Source organism: Brassica napus, chromosome C6 (genome assembly GCF_020379485.1).
Source record: "Brassica napus cultivar Da-Ae chromosome C6, Da-Ae, whole genome shotgun sequence".
NCBI lineage: Eukaryota > Viridiplantae > Streptophyta > Magnoliopsida > Brassicales > Brassicaceae > Brassica > Brassica napus.
In genome coordinates, this window is record NC_063449.1 from 37,527,046 (window position 1) to 37,545,798 (window position 18,753).

At 36.4% G+C, this 18,753-nt stretch overlaps 3 protein-coding genes across 3 annotated transcripts; 1 reads left to right on the plus strand and 2 right to left on the minus strand.

Annotated features, from left to right (window-relative positions):
* Positions 1–2,048: 2,048 nt before the first annotated feature.
* On the plus strand, positions 2,049–2,954 carry LOC106435294. Its single transcript, XM_048759895.1, has 2 exons — positions 2,049–2,691; positions 2,845–2,954. The coding sequence occupies exons 1-2, from the start codon at positions 2,049–2,051 to the stop codon at positions 2,952–2,954; spliced, it is 753 nt and encodes a 250-aa protein (XP_048615852.1).
* Positions 2,955–12,622: 9,668 nt separating this feature from the next.
* On the minus strand, positions 12,623–14,005 carry LOC106435295 (cyclin-SDS-like). Its single transcript, XM_022712371.2, has 3 exons — positions 13,525–14,005; positions 13,237–13,404; positions 12,623–12,832 (listed from the first exon to the last, which is right to left on the minus strand). Exons 1-3 carry the CDS (start codon positions 13,603–13,605, stop codon positions 12,749–12,751), a joined length of 333 nt encoding a protein of 110 aa, XP_022568092.1. The 5' UTR covers positions 13,606–14,005; the 3' UTR covers positions 12,623–12,748.
* Positions 14,006–16,787: 2,782 nt separating this feature from the next.
* LOC106435304 (transcription factor MYB62-like) lies at positions 16,788–18,233 on the minus strand. The gene is made up of 3 exons (XM_013876177.3): positions 17,874–18,233; positions 17,645–17,774; positions 16,788–17,557 (listed from the first exon to the last, which is right to left on the minus strand). Exons 1-3 carry the CDS (start codon positions 18,022–18,024, stop codon positions 17,005–17,007), a joined length of 834 nt encoding a protein of 277 aa, XP_013731631.1. The 5' UTR covers positions 18,025–18,233; the 3' UTR covers positions 16,788–17,004.
* Between the last annotated feature and the right edge of the window lie 520 nt (positions 18,234–18,753).

The following is an 18,753-nucleotide window of genomic DNA, read 5'->3' on the forward strand; positions in this document are numbered from 1 at the left end:
TAATCACCAAGATACCCATAGAAATCAGGATTTTCTTGCCACTTACGGCGTCTATGGGTGGTCAAGGAGAATCGAACTCATGGCAGAAGCTCCAGATGAAACTCCTTTACCACTAGACGAAGACCACTTGGTTAACTTATGTTATATTTAATTTTAAATAAAACAACATAAGATTTCAATGTTCAAAAAACAACAACAAAGATTTTGGTCTTGCAAAGGAGGCGGTTGTTGTTATATACTCCCTCCGTTTCTTATTGTAATTAGTTTAAGGTAAAATCTTTTGTTTCAAAATATAAGTAGTTTCCAAATATCTAGATAACTTTTATATTTATTGGATATAGTGTAACCAATCAAATAATATCAATTTTTTTATAATTGGTTGAACTAATTAATTAAATATTATTTTTTTTTAAAGTATCAACTTTCTTAATATTAGTGATATTAGTATATCTGTTATGAACAATGTGGATTGCTAGAAGCCAAAGGCCAAGACCGAGGCCCATAGAGAGAGAGAGAGTCGGCCGGCCCAAAGGGGAAAGAGAGTCGGCCACCATATGTTTAGATCATGTTTCCATTTATCCTTTCATGTTTATCTTTAGGAGATTTTCCTTTTCCTTTTAGGATTATGATTTGGATACTTTCCATTTTTGTTTATCTCTTGTATCCCCTATATAAGGGAACACTTTGATTCAGAATTAATAAGAACAATACAAACGATTTCATCTCTTGTTCACAACACGTTATCAGCACGATAGCCTCTGAACCCTGAGACCAAAATCGAAACTAGAAACCCCAAAAGACTAAGCCGGCGATCCAAAACCAAAACCCTAAACCTGATCTTGTCCCTTGTTCATCAAGAACCCAAAAGATCCATCTCAGCCTCTCAGATCACGTTCCAGACCGAGAAGGATCGCAATCCAGCTCGCGATCGAACCCGAACCACGCGACCAGCCCGAGACGATCCGATACACGTCCAGCTCGCAGCCGAGACGCCTCCAGCCCACGATCGTCCAATCCGAGACCCGATAGGAAGCAGCAGACGTCCGATCACCTCAGCTCGAAGTCTCTTCTATTCTCTGGTGGTCCGGTTCATAATCCACTACTAAACTAAGGTATAAACACAATCTGAGAACCTAGAACAGGAAGAACCCTAATTCCATCATTATGGAAACAATGTCTTGATGAAACCTTAAAAGAAACCATGAGATTAAAATCGACAAGCTTTAGAACTAGAAACATGAATCGATTCCTATTAGAACCTGTCTTGTTTGTTGATTGATTGAATCTGAAATTGGCAAACCATAATCAATGGAATCGAAAACCCTAACCCCTAAAGGAAGCATGTAGCTGATTTTTAAGATTGATCTTGATTGATTGATTTGTGATTTGAATTGAGGTTTAGGAATGTTTAGATTGCTTGAATTGATCTGTCTAAACATGAAAACACTTAAGGCCTTGAAACCTTAAACATAAGTTGATAGAATCATAAAGATTGAAACCCTAGGAATGCTTAGATCGTTTTACATAAATCTGAACATGGTATTGCATTCACAACTGATTAAAACCGATCGGCCAGCATATAGAAACACATGATCTTGAATCTGATTGCATTAAAACCCATATGGCCGTGTGGCATTAAAACTTCCTGGTACATGTAGAATTGTTTTTAGGATTGATTGCACCATGGTAGTTTTAGAATTGCATAAACCGAACCTTTGATTGTTCATATGGCCGTGCGGCTTGCTTGATAGCACCATGGTCGAATTAGGATTGTTTGAACATCATAAATGCATAAGACGTGTTGTGGCCGAGCTTGCATATATCATGCGGCCACGTGATCCCATTATGAATCTAATGGCTTGTGTGATAATGTGGATCAGATGTCGAAAATAGCAAACAGAGACTATGCAGCCCTTAATCTCTCCGGAGACAATTACTTGCAGTGGGCGCTAGATACAAGGATTAGTCTAAAATCCAAGGGACTCGGTGATACTATCATCGAGGACAGCAATGAGAATGAAAAGAATAGATACAGGGCCATATGTTATATGCGCCATCATCTCATTGAAGGTCTTAAGGATCAGTACATGACGATTGAGAATCCATTGGATCTTTGGAATGCTTTAAAGCATAGATATGATCACCAAAAGATGGTGTTGCTTCCAAAGGCAAGGCACGACTGGATGCATCTCAGATTCATGGACTTTAAGTCCGTGGACGAGTATAACTCAGCCTTGTTCAAAATCGTCTCAATACTAAGGCTGTGTGGTGAAGAAGTGTCTGATGTTATGATGCTTGAAAAGACCTATACGACTTTCAATCAGTCAAATTCTGTGTTGCAACAGCAATATAGAACCAAAGGTTTTGCCACATATACTGATCTGATCTCCTGTCTACTCTTGGCCGAGGCAAACAACGAGCTTCTCATGAAGAACAGTGGAGCTAGACCGGCCGGGACAGCACCATTACCCGAAGCCCATGATGTTGAAAAGAAAGATCCCAAAGAATCAAACTACGCCCAAGACAACAGGAAACCATACGGTCATGGCCGTGGTGGGTACAGGGGGCGTAGGCGTGACAACCATAACGGTCGAGATAACTACTCAACCGGCCGAAGGGGAAACCACAATAACCGTGGTCGTGGTTCCAATTACGGTCGGGGCCGAGGGAGTTATGGCCGTGGACGAGGTGGTATATCCAAACCATCTTACACGTCCAAGTCTTTATGTCACAGATGTGGGATGGACAATCATTGGGCCAAGAACTGCAGAACTCCAAAGCACTTGTGCGAACTCTATCAAGAGAGTTTCAAGAACAAGAACCCGGAGGCAAACATGATCCAAGAGAACGGTCATGACGACAAAGGATATGGGTATGAGGCTGATGATGAATCCGACAAGGACAACAAGGATGACCAAATGGATTTTGAAACATCTGACTGTCTAAAGGATTAGTTTTTCGAATCACATTGTCTTATTGCTTTATGTCTTTGATTTGGTGTTTTTATTTTTATGAAATGACATTTATAATAAAAGTTTTGAAAGATCTTACAAAGTCTCTAAAGTATAGTAAATTTTACTTATAGAAATGAATGATGAGATGAGTATACTTGTGGTGGATAGTGGCACAAGTCATACGATCCTTAGAGACAAAAGGTACTTCATGAATCTCACATTGCAAAGTGCAAAGGTACAAACCATTGCGGGTGAGGCCAACCTGATTGAAGGTCACGGCCAGGCCTATGTGATGATGCCCAAAGGCACTCACCTAGAGATCAAAACCGCCTTGTATTCCCCAAGCTCTAGAAGAAGCTTATTGAGTTTCAAGGACATAAGGTTGAACGGTTTCCACCTTGAAACATGGGAAGAAGGAAACAAAGAATTCCTTAACATAACTTTGATCACCAAAGGCAATAAAAAGATCCTAGAAACCATGCCCGCAATGTCTACTGGTCTTTACTATGCAAGGATCAGTATGGTCGAGGCAAACACCTCAGAGCTATTCACTTTATGGCATAACCGGCTTGGCCATCCCGGAACAGGAATGATGCGAAAACTGATGATGAATTCATTAGGGCACACGTTTAAAGGAGTGATCCCACGAAATCTCACATGTGCAGCATGTGCACAAGGGAAACTCATAACTAGGCCATCACCAGCCAAGGTTAATAAAGAAACTTTGAACTTTCTGGAAAGGATCCAAGGGGACATATGCGGACCAATACACCCACCATGTGGGACGTTTAGATACTTCATGGTTCTCATTGATGCATCGACCAGATGGTCGCATGTATGTCTATTGTCCACCCGGAACCTAGCCTTTGCACGGCTGCTTGCTCAGATGATAAGGCTGAGAGCACATTTTCCAGACTTTCCACTCAAGACTATACGTCTAGACAATGCTGGTGAGTTCACGTCCCAAGCGTTTAATGAATACTGTATGTCCATGGGGGTGAAAGTAGAACACTCCGTGGCACATGTCCATACACAGAACGGTTTGGCCGAATCTTTCATTAAACGTATCCAGCTGATAGCCCGTCCATTACTTATGAAGTCTAAACTTCCGGTATCAGCATGGGGACATGCAGTTTTACATGCTATGGAACTGATTCGCATCAGGCCATCTAGTGAGCATAGATATTCACCATCCCAATTACTTACGGTTCATGAGCCAGACGTGTCCCACATCAAAACATTTGGATGTGCCGTCTACGTTCCAATTGCTCCACCACAGAGAACTAAGATGAGACCGCAGAGGAGGATGGGAATATACGTAGGATATGAATCCCCAAGTATTATTAAGTATCTTGAGCCAACAACCGGTGATTTGTTTAAGGCCAGATACGAAGACTCTCAGTTTGATGAGTCCACATATCCGTCCTTAGGGGGAGATAATAGCCGGTTGATAACAAAAGAATTAGAATGGTTTAGACCATCAACATCTTGGCAAGATCCTCGGACTAAAGATTGTGATTTAGAAGTCCAAAAGATTATACACCTTCAAGAGCTAGCTAATAAACTACCAGATACATTTGCTGACCCAAATAGAGTGACAATATCACATATCCCGGCTTGTAATGCACCTGTAAGATTAGATGTCCAAGATGGACAATGTCAAGTGGCTACAGAGTCTAAGCAACGTCTAAAACGTGGCAGACCAATTGGTTCCAAAGACAAACAGCCTCGGAAATCCAAGAAAGGTGCTGGATCCGAGAGCGTCAAGGAAACCATCCATGACATAGATGGATCGGTCGAGCCGACAAGAATGGTCGAGCCGAGTGTACCGACCACACCCGATGATCCGGTCTATGATCCGGTCGTTCCTCCAAGTGAGGTCCGGGACGCTGGACTTCACGGGACACCAGAACCGGACAATCAAGAGATCTCTATAGACCATGTGATGTCTGGAAAACAATGGAACAGAAAAGATATCAACGTTGATGATTTATTTGCATACAAGGTAGCACTTGAGATCATGGATAAAGATGAGGATCTAGAACTCACGTCCATACAAGAATGCATGCTAAGATCAGATTGGATCAAATGGAAACAAGCTATAAACGTGGAGTTAGAATCATTGAGAAAGAGAGGCGTTTTTGGCCCTATAATCTTGACACCTAGAGATGTCAAACCAGTGGGATACAAATGGGTCTTTGTAAGGAAGAGAAATGAGAAAGGAGAAGTAGTGAGATACAAAGCACGGCTTGTAGCACAAGGATTCTCACAAAGACCAGGAATAGACTATGAGGAAACTTATTCCCCTGTGGTGGATGCAACTACATTAAGATATCTAATCAGTCTGGCCGTGAGAGAGAACATTGATTTGCGCCTAATGGATGTAGTTACAGCATACCTGTACGGACCACTGGACAATGAAATACATATGAGAGTTCCAGAGGGTATTGAGCTCAAAGATAAGAAAGGTTCTCGAGAACAACATTGCATTAAGCTGAACAAAGCTTTATATGGCTTAAAACAGTCAGGTCGAATGTGGTATAACCGGCTGTCCGAGTACCTAACCAAAGAGGGATATAAGAACGATCCAATAAGTCCATGTATATTCATAAAAAAATTCGACAGCAAGGGCTATGTTATAATGTCTGTCTATGTGGACGACCTGAACATAATAGGAACCTCTGGAGAGATTTCCCAAACGGTCGAATGTCTAAAGAAAGAATTCGAAATGAAAGACTTAGGAAAAACTAAGTTCTGTTTGGGATTACAGTTTGAGTATAAAGCAAATGGCATCCTTGTGCATCAAGAAACTTATACAGAGAAGATACTCAAGCAATTCAATATGGACAAGGCACACCCCTTACCGTGTCCTATGGTTGTAAGGTCCTTAGACCTTGAGAAGGATCCATTCGGACCTAAGAAACCGGACGAAGAAGCGCTCGGACCGGACGTGCCTTACTTAAGTGCCATTGGGGCCTTAATGTACTTAGCTAGTCATACTAGACCGGACATAAGCTTTGCCGTGAGTTTACTATCCAGATTTGGATCATGTCCGACCTTAAGGCATTGGAACGGTGTGAAACATCTGTTCAGATATCTGCAAGGAACAAAAGACCTTGGCTTGTTCTATACCAACCGACCAGAAGAGAACATGGTCGGATATGCAGATGCTGGGTACTTATCTGACCCACACCAGGCTAGATCTCAGACAGGGTATGTGTTTACACATAGTGGAGCCGCAATATGTTGGCGTTCAACAAAGCAATCCTTAGTTGCTACATCATCTAATCACGCCGAGATCATAGCCATGTATGAGGCAAGCCGTGAGCTTGTTTGGTTGAGGAACATGACCGCCCATGTTTTGAAAGAGAGTGGTCTGTCCGTGGGACAAGAGAAAGAAGAGCCAATGATCATCTACGAGGACAATGCAGCGTGCATTGCTCAGCTCAAGGAAGGATACATCAAGGGAGACAGGACCAAGCACATCCTGCCCAAGTTCTTTTTCACCCACGATTTACAGAAGGCAAAGGAGGTTCAAGTGGTCCAAGTCCGATCCAGCGACAACTCAGCCGACCTATTCACCAAGTCTCTACCAACCTCAACATTCAGGAAGCTGGTTCATCAGATAGGGATGCGCCGCCTGAAGGACCTGCAGTGATACTTTCATCAGGGGGAGTGTCATGCGTTGTACTCTTTTTCCTGTCTACGGTTTCCATTTTTTCCCACCTTGGGTTTTTGGTTTTCCTAGAGAGGTTTTAACGAGGCAACATCGTGCATGATACGAGCCCATATGGTTCTAGCATCCAAGGGGGAGTGTTATGAACAATGTGGATTGCTAGAAGCCAAAGGCCAAGACCGAGGCCCATAGAGAGAGAGAGAGTCGGCCGGCCCAAAGGGGAAAGAGAGTCGGCCACCATATGTTTAGATCATGTTTCCATTTATCCTTTCATGTTTATCTTTAGGAGATTTTCCTTTTCCTTTTAGGATTATGATTTGGATACTTTCCATTTTTGTTTATCTCTTGTATCCCCTATATAAGGGAACACTTTGATTCAGAATTAATAAGAACAATACAAACGATTTCATCTCTTGTTCACAACAATATCATCCTCTACTTTAACAATCTTTTATATTTATTTTAAGAAAGTAGAGGATGATCCATATAAAAGTTGATACATATATGGATGATACTTTTATATGGATCATCCTCTACTTTAACAATCTTAATATGGATCATCCTCTACTTTAACAATCTTTTATATTTATTTTTCTCCGTTGATTCGGGTCTTCCATGGCCTCGGTCTTTGACTCGTTCCTCTGTTATGGCATTATCTTCTAGACTGCACTACGCATTAGTTTCCCCACTAAGTGTTATAATTACAATTGTTGGGATTTTAATATTTATACAAGATTTTGACCCGTACCTTTATACCACGGAATTATTTTTCTTTTTGTCAAAAATATATTAACTACAAAGAAAAATTATACATGTTATATACTTTATCTTTCAATATGCATTTTATATTTCTGCCAACAAATAAATAGAAATTAATATTTATGTAACTATATTTTAATTGTTTTGATGTTTTGATTTATATTGTAATATTATTTTATCTTTCAACCAACATTTAATGCGCTCATTATTTTTAACTAAATTATTTAAATTAGATGAAATCATTATTTGTTTAGATATAACAAAAAATGTTAATTATAATTTTGTTAAGATCTAATAAATTGTTATCAACCCTGATATGGTTAACCCAGTAAAAAAAAAGAAAACACCTATAGTAATTTAAAATTTTTGAATTGAACTTTTGACTTTTTTTTATCAAAATAAGAAAATAAGGAAATTTTTGAAAGTAAATTTATCAAATGCCAAAAGACTTTTATATAATATATGATTTAGTTTATTGTAATTCTGGAGAAAGGTCTATTATTAATAGAGTTGAGAGGCTATCAAATTTGGTATTATTACGATTTAGCATATACTAAATTGTGTAATTTAGGTGTTGAATGATATCTTTTTACAGAATATTCTTTTTGTATAACAATTAAATATCAAATCTCAAAAAAATATTAAATTAAGAAATATTTGGAGAGTTTCAATATTAATTAGTTTAGAAATCAATTTATGTATGTTTTTTTTTAATTGACAAAAAATAATAAATGCTAAAAGATAGGATTAGATAATTTTTCAGTGGCATTAGAATGTAATTAAAATGTTATTTTAAGGGTGGATTTATCTTTGTACTTCAGTTTTAATAGTATAGATAGATAGATAGATAGATAAATAGATAGATAGATAAATAAATGTGTAATTTAGGTGTTGAATGATATCTTTTTACAGAATATTATTTTTGTATAACAATTAAATATCAAATTTCGAAAAAATATTAAATTAAGAAATATTTGGAGAGTTTCAATATTAATTAGTTTAGAAATCAATTTATGTATGTTTTTTTAATTGACAAAAAAATAATAAATGCTAAAAGATAGGATTAGATAATTTTTGAGTGGCATTAGAATGTAATTAAAATGTTATTTTAAGGGTGAGTTTATCTTTGTACTTCAGTTTTAATAGTATATAGTAGATTTTGATCCGCGCTTTTAAAGCACGAGAATATATTTGTTGACAATTTATTGATATAACTGTTTGTTAACTAATTTATTTCGCTATAAACATTTTCGATTTTCGTTCGACTCTAATTTGTTTTTATTGGTTTTGGTTTTTGGTTTAGAAATATATGAAAAATTTTGGTTATATATGAAGTTGAGCTTTGGTTAAAGTGATTGAATATTTTGATATTTTGTGTGGTATGGATATATAAAAATTTCGAATTTTTCGGTTTTGGTTACATTTCTGTTTTAAATCATTTCAAATAAGTGAGGTAAAATAAAAAAAATCCTCATATTGTGAATCACCAATATAATAAAATGGGAGAAATATTTAGAAAATTATTTTATTTACATATCTATTTATTTTAAGGTATAAATAATATAGCAAAGAATAACAAATAATTTTAATAAAATAAAGTTACTATATTCAGAAAAAATGTTAATAGTTTTTATTAAAAATAAAATCTGTATAGTAATTTTTATATTATGAAAAAAATTATAATGTCGATATTTTATGTTTTCAAATATTTTAATTTGCTGAAAATAATTAAAATGAGACGCACTATTACTTGATTTTAAAATCACATGCAAAAATGATCAAGTTGGGTCGAAGAAACCAATTCACCCAAAAAGCAAAGCAAACATTTATTTACTTTAATAGGCTTAAGCTCACTGCCCTTACAAATCTAGTTTATTGTTTTGACCGACAAAATCAGATTTATTATTGGGAAAATAAACATATAGAGCCAAAAAAATTAATGGAAAATTTTATAATTAATTGGAAAAGTTAAAGGCATAATCACAAGAAGGATTCTGCTTTTTTAAGTATAGATTTAAGTCTTAATAGTATAGATTTATCGAACTAAACTTTTAACATTTGGGCATTGGTCACGCAGGCCTGACAAGTGACAAGAACCAGAGGATGGATTCTGTTTCTAACGTGGTGTGGGCACGACGAGAGGAGGCTTTAATTTATCCGGTCTGTCATCTTTTTGGGCTAGGCTTGGTAGTATCAATCAAATAGGCCTAGTTGCTTTTACTTACTGCCGCGTAGATTAGAGTGAGATGTTAAGGATTTCACGCTAGTCGTTTACCCTTAAAAGCAGGAACCACACTAGTTACTCAATATGCAGTGTACACAGAGGAAAATGCACAGGTTCATTAAGTAATGTGGTTCCTGTGTTTGCATATATGCTTTCCCTATCAAATGCACTGAGGCTGTTCTTGCTGATGACAATGTAACTGTTGTTGAGATCCACACAGAGTATGATCCTAAAAGGAAGATGAAACCATAGTTTTTTAGTAACAACTATATAAACCCTTACCCTCTCAAAATTCTTTTAGTAATATAGCATGAAAATTGTGTAAGGAATTATTAATGGTTTTATTGCTTAACTACTTAACGCAGATAGTCAGACTGAGAGACAGGCAAGGTAAAGTTCAGAAGTGATTAAGAGCAGCATTATCTCAGTCTTTTAAGAGAGTGTCTTAGGGTAATTAGGAATAAAAGAAAAAGAAAAATTACTTTTACCAGAAGGAACATATCTTATTTAAGGTATAGAAGATACGTCTCCTAGTGAACACGTGTTAAATTTTTATTTGCCTCCCTCTAGCTCTGTCTCCACTCCCTCTCTTCGGACCCGCCATGAAAGCTCTTCAATCCTCCTCCCTCCGCGCATCTCCGCTGAACCCACTCCGAACACCTTCGAATCGAAAATCCCATCAGATCACCAATGCAAGACTCACCAGAAGATGCTCCTTTATCTCCGCATCAGCCTCCGTCTCCGCTCCCAAACGCGACAGTGGCTATCCCCGGACGAGAAGCTGCTGTCCGGTGAGAGTGGAATCAGCTTGATTGATCGGTGGGCAGATCCATGGGTTTAGCTCGGAGGGTTATATTGATGGGAAGAATGAGCGTAGGCTTGATGATTGTTTGAAGTATTGCATTGTAGCTGGGAAGAAGGCTCTTGAAAGTTCTGGTCTTGGTGGTGATAAGCTTAGCACGACACTACTCTCTTAGATTAATCAAAGTTTAGAGCTTTGAGACTCATTCAGTTTAAAGTTTGTATCTTTAATAATGAGGCTGGTTTATCGTTAAAGTTAATGTCTTTAGTCATGAGGTTTGGTTTATCTTTTCATGGGTTTAAACAAAATTTTCAACTGAATCGCTCTTTCCCCGACGTCCTAGCTTTGCCGACCTTCACCTTTGATTCTCGAGGCATCTGTTTAGTTGGGTATATGTGTTGGTAAATTTTGTGCGAGTGCTTGCTTCTCGGATTATCTGTAGTAGCGACGAGTATTGGTTTAAGGCTGGTCTCGTTGATTTGGTTGTGTTTCCTTGGTGTCTTCTGGTTAAGAGTTCATTCCCCTCTCCGTCGGTCTTGGAGTCTTGTTCTAGTCACATGTGTCGTGTCTCCAGATTCCTATTGCTTCATCTTTATCTTCGAAGGGTATTGCTTTGTTGTTTCAAGCGTTTCTTGGCGACAGTCTCTTGGAAAGGTTCTGGTTTGAGCAAGGGATTTCTCTGCAAGTTCAGGGGTTTTGGTTCTCGTCTTGCGGTTTCAGCCAAGTAACGAGTGGTTTTGTTGAAGATGGGTTCTCGTCTTAAGGTATCTCTCCAGCTTTATGCTAGCTTCCGGCTTCTTTTGGTGTTGATGAAGGTGGACATTTGTGCTAGCTTCATGGTGGCGTTGATAATGTGATAGTGGTGGAGATGATTCTAGGTGAAAGTGGACATTTGTGCTAGCTTCATGTTGGCGTCCTACAAAATACAGGACGACACAGGTTGGTGATCTATTGTTTTTTGAAAATATTTTTTTCTATGATTACTATGTGATCTTATGATAGTTCTAAACATTAAACATAATTTGATCTCTCTTGAACTCAAGACTGGTTTCATATGTATAACTCAAAACTCTCTTACTCGAAAAAAGAAGTGGTGCTAGTGACGTTTTTTCTTTTGAACACAATGGTGCTACACAAATGTCCACCTTTTGTTTGATCTTTCTATCTTTGTTTTGATGGGATGATGGTGTGTACTAAACTTGTTCACCTTTAGTGGATAAATCAAATTTACAGACGATAAAAAAAAAAAAAGTTTTCAATTTGTTGGTGTTCTCGTAGGGTTTTTTTTTAAGAATACCTAAATAATAAAAGATTTCCATTGGAACACAAAAATGTTAATGTCTCTTAACTAGGTCTCTTGAGTAATTTTTAATACTAAAAAATCATTAAGAGATTCAAAGTGGGTTTTTGGTTTAATGATGCTCTAAAGTGAAAAATATCTGTCAAATGGGTTCTAAGACCATGATTAACCCGGAGTTCTTAGAGTGGGGTTCTTAGAGCATGATTATCCCATGATTCTTAAGTGGAGTTTCTTAATGATTATTTAATACTTTAAATGTATTTAAGTGGGGTTAAGAACTCTAGCTAAGAAACTCCCATTTTTAGCGGTCCAATGGGAGTTTCTTAATTAGGGGTTCTTAAAAAAAAATAATTTTTTTTAAAGATATTTATTTATTAAATAAAACATATTAAAAAATAACATTTAAAACATAGATTTTTTTAAAAAACATAAAAATAAAGACTAATACAATAATCGAGAATAATTTGAAAAAAACATTCCGAACTCAGTTGTTGTCTTCATCACGATATGTTGAAGTTTCACTGAAACAATCATTCCATAAACGTAGATCGCTTTCTTCACGATTTCTTTCGATATGAACTCGTTTTGCCATATATGTGATCAAAATTTAGAAAATGTTTTGTTTTTTTTTGGTGAATAATTTAGACAATGAGAGAATGGGATAATAAGAATGAGAGAATGAGAATGAGACAATGAGAGAATTAGAGCATTTGAAATGACACAATGAGAGAATGAGACATTGAGAGCATTTGAAATGAAAGTGTTTTGTGTTTTGCGATAATGAGACAATGAGAGAATGCAATAACTTGCGGATCAAGGCGACTTTGTGATGATCAAGGAGGCTTTGTGTTTTGCGAAGGAGATGATCAAGGAGGCTTTGCGTTTATGGCTTTTGTAAAGGAGAGAATGAGAGAATGAGTGTTTTTATAGACTTTACAAAATCGTTTGTGCTTAACTTGGTGAATAACAAGCATAGACTTTATATAGACAACAAACTCATTGTTTTAACTCTTGTGACTTTACAAAATAGACTTTATATATACATTTTGTGACACATACGGACAATGCGTGTGACACATATGGACCGCTCTTGTGACTTCCATCTCCTGTATTCTCTCTGCACACGTAAACAAGTAAGCTTTAACAACAACACAGAAACATAGATACTCTTTTGAATAATAAAAGACAGAGCATTTCAAACAAGTAAGCTTTAACAAGAACATAGAAACACCAGGAGGCCGTTTTCCACCTCATTGGACTGCTCCTGCTTCTGGCAGCAAATGAAACTTAATATAGCTTACTGATTGATATATACATTCACAATATAAGATTCTGATATAAGCTATAGAATTCAGACAGGCCAGCAACAAGATCTCAAAATACTCGTTCCTAACATCTGTAACAATCATAAATCCATCTATAAACTCTCCCCCCCCCTCCCCACCCCCATTTTTTATTTGTATTCTCCACTGATATATACATCTAGCCAAATGCATATAAGAGCATAATGATAATGTTCACCTGCAAAATCCATTGAACCATGATCAAGCATAGACGTGGGATGAGATCAGTATGGTCCATGGTGGAGCAGTAAGCCTTAGCACAGTCACGCAAATATGCACGACTTATCTCCCTTTCCCTCAGCCTCTGATAGCTTTCTTCAACCTCTTCATCTTCAAACCTTAGCAGCTAAAACGATAATGTATACGTAAAATTTAGATTCAAAATTTAAGGACAGAGCAGAACAAGCCTCAGATCAAATTAGACTAGCAATCGAGTGTAAATCTCAAGCAATCAACCACAACTTACTTCAGACTCGCTTTCATGGCTTTGTTCATGGCTAGAAGATTCGAAATTGTTCGGAATCGTGGATCTACAGAACTGCGCCATGAACTGTAGCCTGAGAACGTCTCTTTGCAAGCGAGATCGGAGACGCAACCCATTGTCACAAGCCCCGGCTTCAGCTCCGCTAATCCAGAACCGGTAAACCCACCTGATGATGATGATCAAAGAAGGAGAAGACGAGCGAACGGCGAAGACGAGCGAAGAAGGAGGAGACGCCGAGACTCGTCGATCGTTTTTCTTGCGGAGAACATGAGACAACGAAACTGCCACAGAAAAAAAAAGGAGTATTTGTATGCTGACACGTGGAATAAAACCCACCTAAAAACCGGTTACCAAAACCCTTACTTAAGGATCAATAATTGCTTTTTTATTTTGTTTACATTTAATTAAATCAGTTTATTACCTTAAGAATCTTGTTAAGGATTTGCGATAAACATGGTCTTAGCGGCAGTTTCTTAACTTCCGATAAGAACTCCATCATAAAAACTCTGGGTTAATCATGCTCTAAGCTACATGAAAGGGACACAAATAGCTTGTCTCGATACGCACGTACCGCAGCAACTTTTTTGTTTGCCTCTGTTTTGGTTTCATCATCTTGAATTGAAGTATATTAAAAAGTCTTCGGTCAAAATGTACCCTCATCAACATATTCGAACCAGAACCATTGGATCTACCTTCTCTATCTGCAATAGTGTGACGTTGATTCTTACTGTCCTACAAAGTGGGCCGAAAGCTCCGTGGAAGAGAGACTAAAGAGAGTTTAGTCTTTTCACGCATGTGTTTTTTATTGACTTAAAAACTGAAGAGATTGTTGTATATTGTGCCTTCTAGCTTTTTCGATTATGCTTTGCTTCCTTTACATTGCTCAAAAGTTTAATAATTGGTTCGACGAATGTGGAATTTATTGTGTATGAATGCTATAGAGAATAAAAAGAGCACATGCAAATATTACTGATTTAGGAAGGAATAAGGTACCCTTTGCCTTTGGGATTTAAGGATAAATGGATAATAGCACTGCTCACATTATTATCGTACTCTTTCACTAACTATACCAGTTATGCAAATGAGGATTTGGTTTTGTTTGAAGAATGTGAACAAAATGAACTTGGAAACACGGAACAAGAAAATGTGTATATAACGTGTTGTTGGAAATTATGGTGCCAAAATAACACTGTTTGATTTACGAGATGATCATAACCTCTTGTTGTAAATATGTCTTGTTTCATGAACCAACCAGCTGGTGTCTTTACGTTGGTGTCTGTTCTTCAACCAGCTGGTGTCCTTACCTTGGTGTCTCTTCTTCAAACATTTATCTTGACTCTGACTTCTCTAGTCTTCACCAAGTTACTAACCATACCAATATGAACATGTTAATTATGTCTTACTTCAAACCAAAGACTTGAACATGTTATATTAATCCTATTCTGTTCGATGCATGAAATTAAAATCTGGACTTTCTCTCTGAAATATTTTTTAGAATCCAACACATTGAACTATAACGATTTTGGGTTTACAACTTTTTTTTTTTTTTTTTTTTTTAAACACGGGTTTACAACTTTCTACACTTCATAGTTTCCAATTGATTGCATGATTCTTTTTTTTTTATATATAGCTTTCAACTAACATCTCTTTAATGAACATTTGACTGATCCAGCATTGTTTCTGTCTAAATAGGCATCACCTTAATTACTCATGTATGCTCTAAAGTTTAACCTTTGCCGAATTTTATAGTTGAGGCTAGTCCACTAGTTTTGATATTAACCATTCGAGCCGACATAATATTGAATTGTTTAATTGTATCTACATTTCTTGATTCTATAATAACAATTATAAAACATTTTTAAATGCTCAATTTATATTCAAGAAAATCGTGTATTATTCCAAAAACACATGAAATAGTAAAAATTTGCATACAATGTTTGATGTTTTGTTCTTGACCACTCAAAAGTGCATCACTGTTTGATCCAAATTTCAGTGGTACCTTTGGGTTCAAATCATTGTGGAGTTTCCGTGTAATTATGACAGGCTTTATAAGTGACTTCTAATAATTCGATCTCTTTAACTAGACTTCTCGAAAGCCACCTTTCTCTATCGTTTTGGTTGAAGCTCTTTTGGGATAATATAATAAAATAATCAATGGGTCTTTTGTCTTTATGTCCTATATTGATCCCACACTGGTTATTGCTGGTGCCCAAAAGCACAAGGCATTACCAAAGTATAGACATTATTCTTTTAATTTTGATCATTCCTACAAATTAAAGAGTGCAATCAAATCCTTCGTACTATTGGATAGCAACAAGTATCTGTTTAGAAGTGTGTAAACTCTTGTCAAATGTAAGAATCATTACTTCGATTAACTTTTCTATGATTCCACATAAACTATATATGTCAATCAAAGTCTCCTGTAATATCGTCAACTTTGCACTCATATATCTTCCAAAAGAAGACATCAATTTTGGTGAAGAGACAGATTATCATGTCCTTGAAATGATGGTCTCATTATGATAATTTATTCGATAGAGTTCTCTTCTAGCTTTTGGTTTCTTCCACCTGTTTAGGCGAGATTAATATATTCTTTAACTTAAATCCACATAAGCCACAACAATTCAAGAAAAGAGACTAACCCTTTACTATTTTCCCAAGCTTAGTAACTTAACATGATTAGTAGTTTAGTTCATATATTCTGATATTCTGAGCAAATAGACTTATACACATATAGTCGAACCGATCACATTGTACATCAACTTGAGCAAATCTACTAAGAGCATGATTATTGGGGTTCTTATGGTGGAGTTCTTAACGGAATATAAGAACTCGTCTCTTAATTTTTAACTTCTTAGCAGAATATAAGAACCCGTCTCTTAATTTTTAACTAAAAAAACTAAGAACCGGTTCTTAACTTTTTTAGTTAAAAGTTAAGAGACGGGTTCTTATATTCTGCTACGAACCCACTCTAAGAACCCCCAATAAACATGCTCTAACCATACTAAGAAAATATGTTTATATATCTATATGAAACAATAAAAATCTGCCTTTACGAAATAAATAAATCAAATTATATATTCTTTTCTTTTTTATAAGATGATTTCTTCTTTTTTTTTAAATGTTTTATGCAAAAAATAAATTTACTTAGTTTTCGTAAAAAAAATTAAGCAAATTTTGTATCAGTGAATTATTCTAGTTAATATTTAATCTAAAATTATACATAAAATATATAATTTGTGTACTTTTCTTAAATTTCACATTATAAAAATTATATAAAGATCCATAGGAAATACAAATATCATGAATTCAAAGACTTATGCAAACTATCACTATATATTTAGCCAACAACTTTGGATCATAGACTGAATAATAAGCATGGCAGTTTATAGTAAAATATAACCATGGTGGTGGGCTCCCTCCGCCCTAATTAAGCATACTCTCATCTCTTGACTGACTTAATTACTCCCTAAACTGCCAAATGTCATCCATGTTCCACATGGGATCTTGTGTGACATCCTCGTACGCTTCTGCCACGTGACATTCCGTTCCTATGTCTGAATTTCCCATGTAATAATATTCCTCCATCTCAGGAATATATCCGCCGAGTTCCTGGTTACACATCGAACCATCAATGATGGTGTTGGGATCTATAAAGTGTGGAACTGTCGTGAGATCAGGCATGAAAGTGGAACTCGAACTAGAACCATCTATGTTGCTCAATCCTGGGTTCTGACTCGAGATATCTGTATATGTTTGTGTACTCGTGGAGTCGTAGGATTGAGGAGGAAGAAGAGATTTATTGTTGTTGTTTTGGGGACAGCAATTAGTGAATGAGTTTTGCTCCATCTTCTCGATCAATCTAGGGACCCAGAAACTACGAACAGCGTCAAAGAACTTGTCGCTATTGGATTCGATGTTAAGCTGTCGAGCTTGCTTCTGAACTCTCGTTCTCCAATAGTTCTTGATCTCGTTGTCCGTTCTTCCTGGTAAGTACTGTGCAATCTTGGACCACCTAAACACACACAATATTAATCGAATATGGTCAAACTTTTAGGTGTATAAAATAAATAATATGATGATGAGATCGAGAGTGGCTCACCTATTACCCCATTTAGAGTGCAGCTCAAGGATCAAAAGCTGTTCTTGGGGAGTTAGATTCCCTCGTCTGATATCGGGTTTCAAGTAATTCAACCATCTCAACCTACAACTTTTTCCGTTTCTCTTTAGCCCTGTTTCATTTATTTTGTTTTAAGATAGAAAATAAAGATAGTGATTATAGTAAAGTGAGATAATCTAATGAGTTAAGATCATGTTTTTTAATTAATTACCAGCACTTTTGGCGACGAGGTTCCATCGACCTTCACCGTTATGGAGGATGTAATTTGTGAGAAGAGTGTCTTCCTCCAAAGTCCAAGGCCCTCTTCTCAGCCCTACCTCTTCACTTTCTTTGAAGCTCTTAGTCTTCATCGAATCTTCCATCCTTCAAATTTTCAAATTAATTTGTTTCGTACTCTCTCCTAAGCTCTCCGCATGCATGCCTATATAGAGAGAAAGGTTAAAGCTAGAGAAGCTTTTAGTGCTTTGAGAAGTGAAATTGAATCCACAGGTTCTTGGGAATTTATAGACTGTATTGGAAAAATGTTGTTACTTTAACTATCAGCTTGTTTTTCACAGTGAGGAATTAACACACGTTTTCAACTTAGATTAAAAGCATTCTTCAGTTAGCTCTCTCAGTTGAAAAGGATATTGTTATATTAAATATATTGATGTACGGATTAGTCGAAACTATACAATGAACCAGGCATCTAATTTTAGAATAAAGGCAATAGTCACATATTTCATTAACGTTTTGTGATAATGGTTCTCGAGGTACCATATATTCAAACAATTTTCTTTTATTATTATTCAATCATCTAAATATAACATTCTAATAGCATTTTTTTAAGGAAATCTATCTATATTTGAGATTAATCTAATCCTGAAATAAACTGGCCGGGGTAACCTGGATGATTTATAAGAAGTATAGAATATATCGAGATACAGTTTCTTTAACTCTTTTTGTGTGATGATGAAATGGAATGGAATATGGTGACATAACTATATGGATTAGATGTTCACGTGAAAAGAATATGGAATATAGTTTTGGAAGAAGAAGTACAGTCTATATTCTTAAATAAATTAACTTTATTGGTAAAACAATTTCCTCAC